The sequence below is a fragment of the Phyllopteryx taeniolatus genome, chromosome 4, assembly GCF_024500385.1.
Source record: "Phyllopteryx taeniolatus isolate TA_2022b chromosome 4, UOR_Ptae_1.2, whole genome shotgun sequence".
Classification (NCBI taxonomy): Eukaryota; Metazoa; Chordata; class Actinopteri; order Syngnathiformes; family Syngnathidae; genus Phyllopteryx; species Phyllopteryx taeniolatus.
Genome location: NC_084505.1, coordinates 6,500,033 through 6,515,703, shown reverse-complemented (window position 1 = coordinate 6,515,703; position 15,671 = coordinate 6,500,033). Strand labels below are relative to the sequence as shown.

General features: G+C 41.4%; 1 protein-coding gene across 2 annotated transcripts; it reads left to right on the top strand.

The window, feature by feature from the left end:
- The first annotated feature begins 3,549 nt into the window (after window positions 1–3,549).
- Window positions 3,550–14,814, top strand: ccr7 (chemokine (C-C motif) receptor 7). Of its 2 annotated transcripts, XM_061772202.1 has the most exons (3): window positions 3,550–3,897; window positions 4,668–4,717; window positions 12,586–14,814. In XM_061772202.1, exons 1-3 carry the CDS (start codon window positions 3,882–3,884, stop codon window positions 13,636–13,638), a joined length of 1,119 nt encoding a protein of 372 aa, XP_061628186.1. In that variant the 5' UTR covers window positions 3,550–3,881; the 3' UTR covers window positions 13,639–14,814. The 2 variants fall into 2 exon arrangements, with proteins under 2 accessions (XP_061628186.1, XP_061628187.1); XM_061772203.1 differs by lacking the exon at window positions 4,668–4,717.
- The last annotated feature ends 857 nt before the right edge of the window (window positions 14,815–15,671 follow it).

Here is a 15,671-nt window from a genome sequence, read left to right as displayed (position 1 = left end):
CCTTTATGTCTCAAAAGTGTTCTCTGTCGTACTCGAGCGGCTCCAACTACCGGAGACAAATTCCTTGTGTGTTTTTTAGACATAGTTGGCAAATAAAGATGATTCTGATTCTGTTTCTGATTCTGCACATTCACTGCACATTTATCTGGTGGAGCAAATTTCAGCACGATTAGCAAGATGTAAGCCTTTTTGTATATCTGTCGGCGCATGACGATTTGGGCACCTTTTTTTGGTTTAAATTTGTCAATGAACACATCATGCATTCGTGCTTTGCATTGCGTCCTTCGAATTGAACTTCATGCGCAATGTTCTTTTCCGCTTTCTTCACTTTTCCCAAGTCCCAAGTCAAATCCCATCTTTTGGGCTACCAGTAAGTATGAGTGAAACACATTGCATCAGAAGTTCACTAAGCATCGTTGTCAAAGGTACAGTTTGTATCACAGGAGGTTCAGTTTTTGGGGCACACCCTCCCTCTTCAAGGGTAGATACTTTCTCCAGCCAGAATGCAGGCCATTGTCTACACACCCAAATCACTTACAAAGAAACAAGTATAATCTTTTGTGTTCTTATTGTTGACATTTCTTCCCAAATTATTGTGATTATGACTGCTGTGCGTTCTCTCACCTTGGACAGGTCACTCACACCTCATCACACATCAAATGGATGCCAGATGCTGATGCAGCTTTCAAACATCTGAAGTGTGCCCTGCAGTCCACCCCCACTCTTGGGCTTCCTGATTCATCCAAGCCCTTTGTTAGCCACCCGTTAGCAAGTCTTCGTTGCAACTTGCTCCACGGTAGAAACTGACAAACTGTTCTTCTGAATGACTCTGGGCCCAAAACCTGTTAATTTGTTGCAGCTTAACATTGCATTAGGGTGAATGGATGATGAAGAATAACAGTGCATCTGGCCAAGCATGGAACTATTGCTCACATTAGTCTCATGGACATAACAACTATCAAAGAACAAATGCATCAAAAAACTCAATGTCACACAATGTCAAAAAAAGTAAAGCAAACATGAAAAAGGCATGGGTCCTAGGGCCACTTTGTGGCACAAGCGTAATACTGCACACAAGCTGAAGACAGTCTCTCAACAGAGACAAATAGGTAGTGCTGGCCCAATGCATTTATTTGTTGCTACACATACATTTAGCCTATACTTTCTATGTGGATATACTGTTTATATGGTATGTACTGTATGTGTCACAGGCTGATCACTGATATGAGGAGCAAAATGGCACTGGAGTCAAAATTATCCATCCATCCAGCCATCCATTTTCCGTACCCCTTATCCTCACGAGGGTCGTGGGCGTGCTGGTACCTATAATCAGCTGACTCTGGGCGAAAGGTGGGGTACACCCTGAACTAAAACATTTCTACACTAAGCACGAAGGATAATGACAAAATACAGTGCGACAAGGACCAACCAAAGACTGAACAGAATGAAGATAATGTGACACAAGGCAGAAGTCGAGAGAACAAACAGGAAGAAAATAGCACATATTGAATTCATCCATCCAATAACCATTAAATAAAGGCAACCATACTACAAACAGTAATTCACCGGTCCAGATGGACTTTTACACGATAAATAACAAACAGTATAAAGTGTTCTTGTTTTGCCGGCTTTGCTTTGTCATGAGGAAGTGGGTAAAGTAGCTTGTTCAGATTTCCTGTGTTGACTGCCAACCTGCTCCCCTCCACAGGTATTGGAACAGTTAGTCCAATTCCTCTTTTATTGCTGTAGACCATAGGTGTCAAACTCAAACGGATGTTGACGAGCAAATCATGCTCGTCAAATTCCGTGGTTTTGGTTAAAATCTGTACCCAAATTCCAAATTGTCATAATAATAAACAATAATGTTGAGATATCGCATTTTTCTGTTACCAAACCCTTCTTCTACAGTAATTTAAACAATACTAGAACAAACTATTATCCTTGTCTTCTGATTTCAAAACTATCCATCCGTCCACCATTTTCTGAGCCGCTTCTCCTCACTAGGGTCGCGGGCGTGCTGGAGCCTATCCCAGCTGTTATCGGGCAGGAGGCGGGGTACACCCTGAACTGGTTGCCAGCCAATCGCAGGGCACATAGAAAAAAACAACCATTCACACTCACAGTCATGCCTACGGGCAATTTAGAGTCTCCAATTAATGCATGTTTTTGGGATGTGGGAGTGCCCGGAGAAAACCCACGCAGGCACGGGGAGAACATGCAAACTCCACACAGGCGGGGCCGGGGATTGAATCCGGGTCCTCAGAACTGTAAGGCTGACACTCTAACCAGTCGGTCACCGTGGCGGATTTCTAAACTAGTTATCCCTCAATTTGTTGTGTAATGGTAATAATATGCTTTGGTGATTAAACATTAATATGGTTTCACGGTTCCAATGGCCCTCTGAGGGAAATCATAACTACAATGTACAAAAATGAGTTTGTCACCCCTGCTGTAGACTGAAAACATCTGAGTTTGACATCAAAAGGCGAACATGAGACACCAGTTCAATAGTCCAGCTGTTATTTCCAGGTATGTACAGCTGGCTCTGATATACAACTTAGAAGAATCCATCCATTTTCTACGCCCCTTATCCTGTTGAGGGGAGCAGGGAGCGCGAGCCTATTCCAGCTGACTTCACCAAAAGACTGCTACCCAGGATCAAGGGCACATATACTGCATAGACAGCATCTCACAAAAATGAGAACACCCCTCACATTTTTTTATTTTTTCATGCGACAAATCTAAAGAAATTACACTTTTCTACAATATAGTCAGTTTACAACTTGTATAACAGTGTAAATACTGTCCCCTAAAAATCAACTCAACCTAATGCCATTTATGTCTAAACCGCTGGCAACAAAGGTGAGTCCTCCCCAAGTGAAAATCGCAGTTAATAGACTAGAAATGATCATTGCTACTTTTGTCTCCTCACATTTTGACTACTGCATTATTATACTATCTCTCTCTTCCTCAACCAAATAAGTCATTTATAGAGCCTTTAATGGTCAGGCTAACTCCATACTTGGATTTCCCTCACATGAGATTAAAAACTCAAGGTGATAGACCCCTTTAGTCCATTGCTCCTCAACTGTGAAATACACTTCCTTTTAAGCTAAGAGCTGCCTCCTCAGTAGACATTTTAAAAAGCAGGTAAAACGCAATTGTTGAGGCAGGCATTCCAGTCAGACTAGATTAATTTGATTAGTTTTCTTATTTTGTTTTTACTTGTATATATTCCGATTTGATTTATTCCCCCCCCCTTATGAACTGTTAAATGAGAAGAAGCGCCCTAACTGTGAGGCAGACGTACTAATCATGTACTGTTGTGCAGGAATTCAACTCAATTTACTGTGCCTACAGTATGTATGACTACTTACTGTAAAAGTGTCAGACATTGGGCTGATGTCGAACAAGCGAATTGCACCTTTTGTGTTTTAGACCTTGTGGTTAGTGTAAGATAAAACCCACAACCAAAATTGTAGGTGTATCACATTAGATAGTAGGTCATGGGTAGTTTTTGTAGATTTTTTTTCTTTGACTTCTTTGCTGTGCACCAGAACAAGATAGGATAATAACTTTATCTTGCTATGGTTTTGGATCATGGTTTGTCACATTTAATGCCCACTGGTCATATGTAGCCTCCTGTTTGAAGAAAATACTGACTTTTATGGATAATATCTATTAATAATTATTAACACTAAATTGTATAGGGGCTATAGTTCAAGTTTTTTTTACATAATAATTTAAGGCTGATAAGAAGGTTTCAGTAATTTTCATTTCAGTAGTTTCAGGAGGGTTTTGTTTTGAACCCAAGGGAAACCACATAACACAGGCATAAAGCTTTTCCTGTTTAGTAGCTTTGCCTCCTGCTCTCTGTGAACATGACTTTTGCCAACGGTGAGTAACCCGACACTTCAATTGATAAACTATTACTATGTTATGTGGCGTATGTGATTCGTTATGTTGAACTTTCACCATATAGGGAAGAGCAGCGTGTTGAAAAAATGTTGACTGCACTAATATAGTTAAATATTTATTTGCAGAGGAAATTTCTTTTAACATGGACAGCCAAAATCCATTGATCTAAATGTACTTATTTAAATAACATCAGGTTTCAGTTTTAAAGGCTAGACTGCAAGCTTATGTCAGTAACTGTGGGTCCACTGACAAAATCCCATGGAGTGGATTGATGCACCGTAAAAGTTGTACCTATTTAGGTTTTGCCAAAAATGATTTGAAAACCTCTCCTAAATGATAATGTAAACTCATTTTGATGACTAATTTAAAGATTCATAGATAGGTATCATATTTTTCCAAGAAGGGGCTTTGTTTGGATTGTGTTCAACAGAATTTGGAGCCTCTGCATACGATTTTGAACACCTTTGTAAATTTGATGAGCTCAACTTGCCAGTCACTCTATTCATAAACACCATTGCACAAACAAATGTGCAATAAACATTAAATTACGAGATATTATGCTCACAAACACTCATGGCATGTGGAGCTTGAACTTAGGAAATGAACGAAATTCAAGCAGTATTCAAATCAGAGAGCGAGCGAGAGAGAGAGAGAAGAATAGAGAAGTTGCATGCCCAAACAAGATATAAAATAATCCTTTGTGATCTTGAATGAAGTTGATGGTAAAAATATATACAATCTATTTTCAGATGCTCAGAGTTTTCGGGCCATTTTCCTCATATGGTCAGTTATTTTCCAGGTAAGACATATTTCAAATACAACAAAATGGCACTCAAAGTTGAAAAGTTGTTCACAAAAGTGAAACATATATATAAACAAATAGTACCTCATAGTCATAGGTTCTAGGTTTGAATCTCGTCTTGGGCCTTTCTATCTGAATTTTGAATGCTTTTTCTGTGTCTGCGTGGATTTCCGCTGGGTAATTTCCTCCAACATTTGAAAAACCTTTAATATAGGTGACTTGAAGACTTTCAATTGCCCATAGGTGTGAATTGAGAATGTGGGTGTGAATGGTTGGTTGTCTCTACAGTATGTCTATTTCTGGCGACTGCTTCAGGCTGTATCTCACCTCTCCGTCATGCTTAGGCTCAAGGTTACCTGTGAGACTGAACAGGATAAGCAGTAGAAAATGGATGGATGGATTTTTGTTTTCTACAACCAAATTGTGCAAATTATGGCGAATGGCTGTTTCTACTGTCAGCAGCATGCACTCTGTTAAGGACAAGGCAAGGATGCCCATTATTGCAGATGAACATTCAGTGCTGGGAAAAAGTATTTTATCTCCTTTCTCAAAATGTTATTGTTGGTTTTTTTTTTTGGTGGTGCTGATTACAGGGAAGAGAGAGGGAGAGAGAGAGAGAGAGGACGCAAAGCACCACCCGAGCTCCACCGACGGAACTCCAGGGCACAGCTCATGACATTTTTTTAAATATAGTTTCCCCACTTTAAAGTTTAAGATCATCAAATGTAAATATCATAAAACTTGCTGGTGCATTTTGGATCGTTGCCCTGCTGCAGGCGCCACGGTGTGCGACTGGTTAGAGTGTCAGCCTCACAGTTCTGAGGACCCGGGTTCAATCCCCGGCCCCGCCTGTGTGGAGTTTGCATGTTCTCCCCGTGCCTGCGTGGGTTTTCTGCGGGCACTCCGGTTTCCTCCCACATCCCAAAAACACGCATTAATTGGAGACTCTAAAATTGCCCGTAGGTGTGACTGTGACTGTGAGTGCGAATGGTTGTTTGTTTGTATGTGCCCTGCGATTGGCTGGCAACCAGTTCAGGGTGTACCCCGCCTCCTGCCCGATGACAGCTGGGATAGGCTCCAGCACGCCCGCGACCCTAGTGAGGAGAAGCGGCTCAGAAAATGGATGGATGGATGGATGCCCTGCTGCAGAATCCAAGCGCGCTTCAGCTGGAGGTTACAAACTGATCCTTCAGGATTTTCTGGTATAGAACAGGATTCATGGTTCAATCAATCACAGCAAGTCGTCCAGGTCCTGAAGGAAAACGCAGCTCAAGACCATCACACGACCACCACCATGTTTGACTGTTGGTGCAATGTTCTTTTTCTGAAATGTAGTGTTACATTTACACCAGCTGTAACAAGAAACACACCTGCCAAAAAGTTCACATTTCGTCTCGTCAGTCAATAGAATATTCTCCCAAAAGTCTTGGGATTTATTCAGATTTATTTAAAAAAGTAAGATTAATCTTTATATTCTTTTTGGTCAGAAGTGGTTTTCGTCTTGAATGCCGGTTTTACAGTCTCTTCCTTATTGTTGACTCATGAACCTTAATGAGGCAAGGGAGGCCTGCAGTTCTTTAGATGTTGTCCTGGGTTCCTTTGTGACCTGGATGAGTCGTCGTGTTCTTGGGGTCATTTTTGTTGGCTGCCCACTCCTGGGAAGGTTCACTACTGTTCCATGTTTTCTCCATTTGTGAAAAAGGCTTTCACCGTGGGTCGCTGGAGTCCCAAAGCTTTAGAAATGGCTTTGCAACCGTTTCCAAACTGATTGATGTCAATTTATTTCTCATCTGTTCTTGAATTTATGTGTATTGTGTGGTTTTTTTGCATTTTTTTGTGATCTTTGGGTGACTTAATTTTGTCAGACAGGTTCTATTTAAAGGATTTCCTGATTGAACAGGAGATTATCAGGTTTGGGTGTTGTCAGTGAAAATTAACTCAGCTAAAAAAATGTGATTAGCCAGTTAATTCATGATTTAACAAGGGGGCAATTATTGTTTTTTTTTTAGACAGGGCCAGGTAGCTTTGAATATTATTTTATTTCCCCTTAATAAATAAAATCACCATTTGAAACAGCATTTTATGGTTACTTGGGTTATCCTTGTCTGATATTTGCATTCGTTTGATGATTTTAAACATTCAAGTGGGGAACCGATATAAAAAAATAAGAATTTGAGAAGGGGCCAAATACCTTTTCATGGCACTGTACCGACGCAAAGTATATTCGTACTCTGTTCTTCTAATAGCCAGTTAACCTCTTACGCGATAAAAAAATATTGTCATCAAAACGCAATGTAAGTCGCAAATGACTCAATTTATTGTGTGGTACCACAGGGCAATTTAAAATGGCTGGCTACCATTTTTAATTCAGGGGCGCTGGGGCAATTCTATCTAAAAAGAACGGAAACTCTTTACTCTGACAAACATGGGGAAAAAAAACATCCATCCATCCATTCACTAATGGATGGATTCAGGGTTATTGCTCAACTGCAGCCTTTCCAATCTGACTCTTGGGCAGGGTACACCCTGGACTGGTAGCCAAAGACACCCCAAAACATAACAACAAAACATGCATGATCAATTAAAGACAGTAAATCGCTCAACTAGAATTGTTTTTCTTCATGGAAATATGTTGTTAAGTCTTTTTCCTAAGCCTGCAAACAAACCATGAAATAACAGTAAAAACAATACTTGCCATCCTGACATGCTTGGTGGAGGTATTAGAGTCTACGACATTTCAAGGTCTCAAACGGCGTGTGGCGTGTGTATTGTCATGTGGCAAACGAAGACACGCTCAGTTACCGCCTCATTAACTGTTTTTATCCATCCATGCATTTTCTGAATAGCTTATCCTTACTAGTGTTGCGGCTGTGCTGGTGCCTGAAAGTACATCCTGAACTGGTCGTCATTCAATTTCCAACTGTTTTCATATCGTTCATATAATATTATATTTTATATTGTTTTTATACTTATTTTTATAGCCTTTGCAACAAATATGTACTGTAATAAAAATAGGTTCGAGATTGAAGTGACTACGGTGCATTCTGACTTAAGTACAAATTCAGTATTACGTACAAAACTCCGTCGCAAGGTGTGCACCCTAGTACTGTATTTGTATTCCCGCAAGAAAAGTGGTTCTCAAACTTTTTTTGCACCAAGTATCACCTAAAAAAATACTTAGCACTCCAAATAACACCAACATGACCAACATTACAATACAGTCGCATAGTAAGCCCAGGTGTTCATCAAAAACCATGCAAAGGTTCTAGTCCTAAAAAGTGTATTTAATAATATTGTACAATTATGCACAGTTTGACATTAACACTGCGATTAAATATTGAAAAAAAACCAAAAAAAAAAACCTGATAATAATTCTATAAAATAAATGTTTGAAAAACAGTTTTGAAAACAAATGTATTGTATGTAAAAAGTAAAATTTAACTAAACTGTATTTAAAAAGATTAACTGTAATACAAACCCTGAGCACTGATGGTGTAGTGGTACACTCGCCTGACTTTGGTGCAGGCAGCGTGGGTTCAGTTCCCACTCAGTGACAGTGTGAATGTGAGTGTGAATGGTTGTCCGTGTCTATATGTGCCCTGCGACTGACTGGCGACCAGTTCAGGGTGTAGTCCGCCTTTCGCCCGAAGTCAGCTGGGATAGGCTCCAGCGTCCCGCGACCCTAACCAGGATAAGCGGTGTTGAAAATGGATGGATGGATGGACAAACCCTGAGTTCAATGAAGTTGGAATGTTGCGTAATTCAAATAATAACAGGATACGATTTGCAAATCCTTTTCAACCGAAATTCAGTTACAAAGACAAGATAATTCATGTTCAAACTGATAAACGTTATTGTTTTTTTTGTAGCTATCATCTAGTTTAGAATTTGATGCCTGCAGCATGTTCCAAAAAACGCTGGGACAGGGGCAACAATAGACTGGAAAAGTTGAGGAATGCTCAAAACACACCTGTTTATAACATTCCACAGGTGAATAGGACCTGGAGAAATCTCTGCACGTAAGCAGCAAGGACAAAACACAACATTGAATGCCCATGACTTTTGATCCCTTAGGTGGCATTCCATTAAAAACCGACATCATTGTGTAAAGGATATTGCTACGTAGGGTCAGGAACACTTTAGAAAAAAATTTCAGTGAACACAGTTCGTCACTACATCTACAAATGCAAGATAAAGCTCTGCCATGCAAAGCGAAAGCCAAATCTCAACAACACCCAGAAATGTCGCCTGCTTCTCTGGGCCCTTCTCTCTGATCTGAGAAGGACTGATGCAAAGTGGAAAAGTGTGCTGTGGTCTGACAAGTCCACATTTCAAATTGTTTGTGGAAATCATGGATGTCATGTCCTCTGGGCGAAAGAGGTAAAGGACCATCCGGACTGTTACCAGCGCAAAGTTCAAAAGCCAGCATCTGCAATGGTATGGGCAGGGCTTTACCTTAACACTTGCCAACTAACCAAATGCCGGTGGACTTCAGCAGTGGCTGGTAACATTTCCTATTCCACTAGCCACTTCGGCAGATTGAGTTTTAAGTGAATTACGGCATGTGTCTGGCAGGTGACTGATAAGGCATTAATGATGATATTCTTTACTTCAAAGGGCAATGACACGCATCTCAAGTCACGACTTGACAATATGTTAAAAGACTTAAGACTTTACTTGGACTTGACCAGCAATGACTGGTGACTTCACTTGGACTCCAACCCATATTTTCTATAGCTATATGTGTAACTTACTGTCTGAATACAGAATCAGAATCAGAATCAAAATAATATTTATTTGCCATGTATGTCAAAAACACACAAGGAATTTCTCTCCGGTCGTTGGAGCGGCTCTAATATGACAACAAACAGCGATTTAACAGAAAATACTTTTGAGACATAAAAACATTTTACGGCGAGTCACTGAGCAATGAAAGGTTACCCGTAATGTGGTAATGGCGATAAAATTATAATTTTATTTCGACAATTGTGCAAATGATGCAGAGTCCTTTAGCAGTTTAGAACAGTTTGAAATGACAAATAGAGTAATAATCTGGCACAATGACCATTGTGCAAATGGTGGAGAGACTTCAAGAAATTTAAGGAGTTAAAATTGACTGGTAGTGCGATAATCTGGAACAGCCTTAATTGTGCAAATGGTGCAGATACTCCTCAAGCACATGAGTGGCCAGTATTGGTCAACAACAGATATACAAATAGTGCTGAGTGACGAGAGTATGACAGTGAGACCCCAAATAATGTATAAGTGGCCCGACAGAGATGTGATAACAATCTCAAGACAAGATTGGCAAGCGTGTTACAGTGGAATTGTAAATTAACGGTTTAAGAAGTTAATGGCAAGAGGGAAGAAACTGTTGGATTGTCTGCTAGTTTTAGTTTGCATTCTTCGGTAGCGCCTATCTGAGGGAAGGAGCTGGAGGAGATGGTGACCAGGTTGTGGAGGGTCCAAGAGGATTTTGCAGGCTTTTGTCTTAGTTCTGGCAGCGTGCAAGTCCTCAAGGGTTGGTAGGAGGAGGGGGGGGTTGGGGCGTGACAATTTTTCCAGCAGTTTTGATTGTCCGTTGCAGTCGTAGTTTGCCCTTTTTCTGTGGCAGCACCAAACCAGACTGTGATGGATGAACACAGGACTGGTTCGATAAACGCTGTGTAGAACTGCATCAACAGCTCCTCTGGCAGTCCGTGCTTCCTCAGAAGCCGCAGGAAGTACATCCTCTGCTGGGCCTTTTTGAGGATAGAGTTGATGTTGGTCTCCCAGTTCAGGTAATAGGAGATTGTAATTCCCAGGAACTTGAAGGTCTCGACAGTTGACACAGGGCAGTTAGACAGCATGAGGGGCAGCTGTGGCGTAGTAGGCCTCCTGAAGTCCACGATCATCTCGAAAGTCTTGAGCGTGTTCAGCTCCAGGTTGTGTCGGCCGCACCACAGCTCCAGCCCCTCAACTTCCTGCCGATACGCAGACTCCTCACAGTCTTTGATGAGGCCGATGACTTTGGTGTTGTCTGCAAACTTGAGGAGTTTGACAGCCGGGTGCGTTGAGCTGCAGTTGTTCGTGTAGAGAGAGAAGAGCAGCGGAGAGAGGACACATCCTTGGACTGTTGAGCGACTGAAGTTGTACATCAGGCAAGAATGGGAAAGAATTCCACCCACAAAGCTTCAGCGATTAGTGTCCTCATTTCCCAACCGCTTATTGAGTGTTTTTAAAAGGAAAGGTGATGTAGAATTTTGGTAAACATGCCCCTGTCCCTGCTTTTGTGGAACATGTTGCAGGCTTCAAATTCAAAGTGAGTGAATATTTGTGAACAAACAAAGTTTACCAGTTTAACATGAAAATATATTGTCTTTGTAGCGTATTCAACTGAATATAGGGTCAAATTTGGGGATTTCATCATCTACGCTCCATAATATCATCAAAAGGTTCAGAGAATCTGGAGAAATCACTGCATGTAAGCGGCAAGGGCAAAAACCAACATTGAATGCCCGTGACCTTCGATCCCTCAGGTGGCACTGCATCAAAAACTGACATCAATGTGTAAAGGATATCACCACATGGGCTCAGGAACACTTCAGAAAATCAATGTCAGTAAATACAGTTTGGTGCTACATTGCCTCAGTGCAACTTGAAACTCTACTATGCAAAGCAAAAGCCATTTATCAACAACACCCAGAAACGCCGCCGGCTTCTCTGGGCCCGAGCTCATCTAAGATGGACTGATGCAAAGAGGAAAAGTGTTCTGTGGTCCGACGAGTCCACATTTCAAATTGTTTTTGGAAATTGTGGATGTCATGTCCTCTGGGCCAAAGAGGAAAAGAACCATCCGGACTGTTATGGACGCAAAGTTCAAAAGCCAGCATCTGTGATGGTAAGGGGCTGTGTTAGTGTCAATGGCATGGGTAACTTACAGATCTGTGAAGGCACCATTAATGCTGAAAGGTACATACAGGTTTTGGAGAAACATATGCTGCCATCCAAGCAACGTCTTTTTCACGGATGCCCCTGCTTATTTCAGCAAGACAATTCCAAACCACATTCTGCACGTGATACAACAGAGTGGCTTTCTTAGTAAAAGAGTGCGGGTACTAGACTGGCCTGCCTGCAGTCCAGACCTGTCTCCCATTGAAAATGTGTGGCGCATTATGAAGCGTAAAATACGACAATGGAAACCCTGGACTGTTGAACAGCTGAAGCTCTACATTAAGCAAGAATGGGAAAGAATTCCACCTCCAAAGCTTCAACAATTAGTGTCCTCAGTTCCCAAACGTTTATTGAATGTTGTTAAAAGAAAAGGTGACCCTGTCCTAGCTTTTTTGGAACGTGTTGCAGCCATAAAATTCCAAGTTAATGATTATTTGCTGAAAACAATAAAGTTTATCAGTTCGAACTTTAAATATCTTGTCTTTGTAGTGTATTGAATTAAATATAGGTCGAACATGATTTGTAAATCATTGTATTCTGTTTTTATTAATGTTTAACACAACGTCCCAAATTCATTGGAATTGGGGTTGTATGATATGGTATATGTAAAAATGAATGAAGCATAAAGATCAGATATGGTCGTCTTTGATAACGATTGAAGCCAGCCAATTCGCAGTGGAGGCGTCCAATTCACTACCGGCTCACGCCGTACACCACGCATGGCATAACACGTCAGGGATGATGCATCGAGTTGTAGGCCTCCCTTGATGGCTAACTGCAAACTGTAGTGATAGAAATGGGCCAAAGTTTTATGACTTACTAACTTGGAATTGCGATGGATAGCCACTGATTAAATGATGACTCTCAGTACTTATAGTAAATATACTTATTATCTAACTTTATTTTTGTCATTTAATCTGTTTTGATTTCAGCCTTGTTTATGTCAACAAGAGGAGAATGTGACAGACGACATGGATTTCAGCTCCTATACCTTTGATTATAGTGACATTCCTCAGCTGTGTGACAAAGCGTACAACCACCAGTTCCGCCTCTGGTTCATGTCAACCTTCTTCTCCATCATCAGCTTCGCTGGACTGGCGGGGAACCTCTTGATCATCCTCACAGTCATCTACTTTAACCGCCTCAAGACCATGACAGATGTATACCTGCTCAATTTGTCATTTGCTGATCTGCTCTTTGCATTCTCACTCCCCTTTTGGGCAGCCAACTGCTTGGCAGAGTGGATGCTGGGTGTAGTTTTGTGTAAGATCATGCACACCATTTACAAAGTCACCTTTTACAGCAGCATGTTACTTCTTTGTTTAATCAGTGGGGACAGGTACTTTGCCATAGTCAAGGCTGTTTCTGCTCACCGCCTCCGCTACCAATCCATGTTCTTCAGCAAGGTGTCATCTGCTATTGTCTGGACCGTAGCTCTGATCGTCTCCATACCAGAAATGAAATACACCAGAGTCACTAACAACACATGTACACCTTTCTCCAGTACTTCTGACCCACTTCACATAGGGATCCAGACAAGCCAGATTGTTGTAGCATTTGCCCTTCCGCTCTTGGTCATGAGCTTCTGTTACAGTAAAATTGTCCAGACCCTTTATCGGGCTCGAAGCTTTGAGCGGAATAAGGCTGTCAAGGTGATTCTTGTTGTGGTAGTTGTCTTCGTGGTCTGTCAGCTCCCTTACAATGTGGTCTTGTTTTGGACCACACTTGTCGTCGCATACGGAGGAACTACAGACTGCAAGTATGAGAACGACCTCCAGTATGCCACTGATGTCACTCAGTGTGTGGCCTTCCTAAGGTGCTGCCTCAACCCCTTCGTGTATGCCTTTATTGGCGTTAAGTTTCGCCATGACCTTCTGAGGCTACTCAAGAAATTGGGTTGCGTGAGCCAGGAGATGTTCTTCAAGTATACCTGTAGCAGTTCTTCTGCCTTAGACACCGACACCACCACCACATTTTCACCCTAAGACAGCACAGTGACAACTCCCACCCACATACCTCAAGTGAGAAATACTGTTTACATTTTCTGATTTCTGATGGTGTTTCGGTCAATGTCGGCGATGTAAACTGAAGTTGTACGTTAGTCTGAACGTGCCCTTAACTTACGCTAACGCAGCAGTAAAATCTTATTTACAGTCATAATTTGTATCAAAAACACTTCCATCCATCCATCCATTTTCTGAGCCGCTTCTCCTCACTAGGGTCGCGGGCGTGCTGGAGCCTATCCCAGCTGTCATCGGGCAGGAGGCGGGGTACACCCTGAACTGGTTGCCAGCCAATCGCAGGGCACATAGAAACAAACAACCATTCGCACTCACAGTCATGCCTACGGGCAATTTAGAGTCTCCAATTAATGCATGTTTTTGGGATGTGGGAGGAAACCGGAGTGCCCAGAGAAAACCCACGCAGGCACGGGGAGAACATGCAAACTCCACACAGGCGGGGCCAGGGATTGAACCCGGATCCTCAGAACTGTGAGGCTGATGCTCTAACCAGTCGTCCACCGTGCCACCTCAAAAACACTTCTAGGCCATAAATATAAAACAATAAATTGAAAAACAGCAAGCAGTGCTAACTGAGCGAGACTTCCTGTGTCGCGTGACACATTTTTACGCCACAAACTGTGTGGTGTTTGCAACCTTATAATGTCGTATGTTGATCGTAAACCGAGGACCCCATGTACTGTATCTAGCAGCTACTGTATATGATTCAGGTAAATTACAATTACAATGGACCCCCGCTATTCACAGGAGATAGGGATAGCGAAAAGGGAAAATCCACAGATAATTCATGCCCATTTTCATTGCATTGAAACATTTTATTTTCTTGAATGAGCGGGGATAAATTGCCAGCAAGCATTTTCGGGGTTGGTCCACCCCTCCCCCCTAAAAAAAAAGAAAACAAAAGAAAAGAAAAATGAAAAATACATTTAAAAATTGAAAAACATTTTTTTAAAATGTGAAATAAAATCTGCAAACAGGTGAATCTGTGGTGGGGGGTGGACGTGAGTATGCGGGGTTCCACTGTAATTTCGCTTTTTTAACCAACTGGATTTGTTTTTGTATTTTGTCTCTTCATTTTTTCCAAATAAGGCTTTGTTGCATGGTATTTGTGCTCTTTAATAAACATATGTATGTTTTAAACGATACTGTACATGTATCTTTTTAACCATATAATCTAAAATGTGCTTCAAATGTGCTTTATATGTTGTAACTCCACAGTAATGTATACCCTATACGCAATACATTAAACAGGAGAAACCGTTCTATTAATAAATTATGTATTTTATGTTTTACTTAATAACATGATCAATAAATTGAATGATGTTTGTTGGATTCTGTAAGGCTATTTTTAGGATTGGGGAAAAGTTGCAGAAACATGGACCCTAAAGCAGACATAACAAGGAGATAAGCAACAACGGTTGGAGATAAACAAACGGTTGAACCAACAGTAAGTACACTGGCAGAAGATATACTATCAACTAGAATTATGTAGAAATAGTAAAAACTCATTGATGAAGAGGAAGCCAAGAGAAATTGTTCTGGTGCCTTCCTGCTCCTTCAGCTGATCTTAAATGCACAGCTACCCAAATAGAGAGCAGGTGCAGCACTGGAGACTCCACCCACCAATGAACAGCATGGAGACTGGAAAAACAGTAGTAAATGAATGGTACCAACAAAGGAACAATAGCGATCGAGGGAAGGTTTATGTCTTATTCACACACGAATGACACAGCATCAGTAATGACTGGGGGTTCAGCATATTTCTCAGTTTCGAGGAGAGACCAGCCCACAATTTAGAGTGACCCCCCCCATTGGTCCATACTTAATATAGGCTGTAGATATAGAGCGAATAGCTACTGTGGAAAAACAAAAACAAGTTCAGAGTAATCAGGCCAGTCCGACGTGGCAGGCCCAAACGTATTGTGAGGGTCTGATGGGAACGTCTTGCAGAATCTCTTGTCAGAAGGAGTTTCAACTCCCATCACCGACAGAACTTT

Excerpts from the sequence above, each read along its gene's own strand:
- ccr7 (XM_061772202.1), top strand. Across the intron at positions 4,718-12,585 it reads TATGGTCAGTTATTTTCCAG|CCTTGTTTATGTCAACAAGA; the intron begins GTAAGACATATT and ends TTTTGATTTCAG.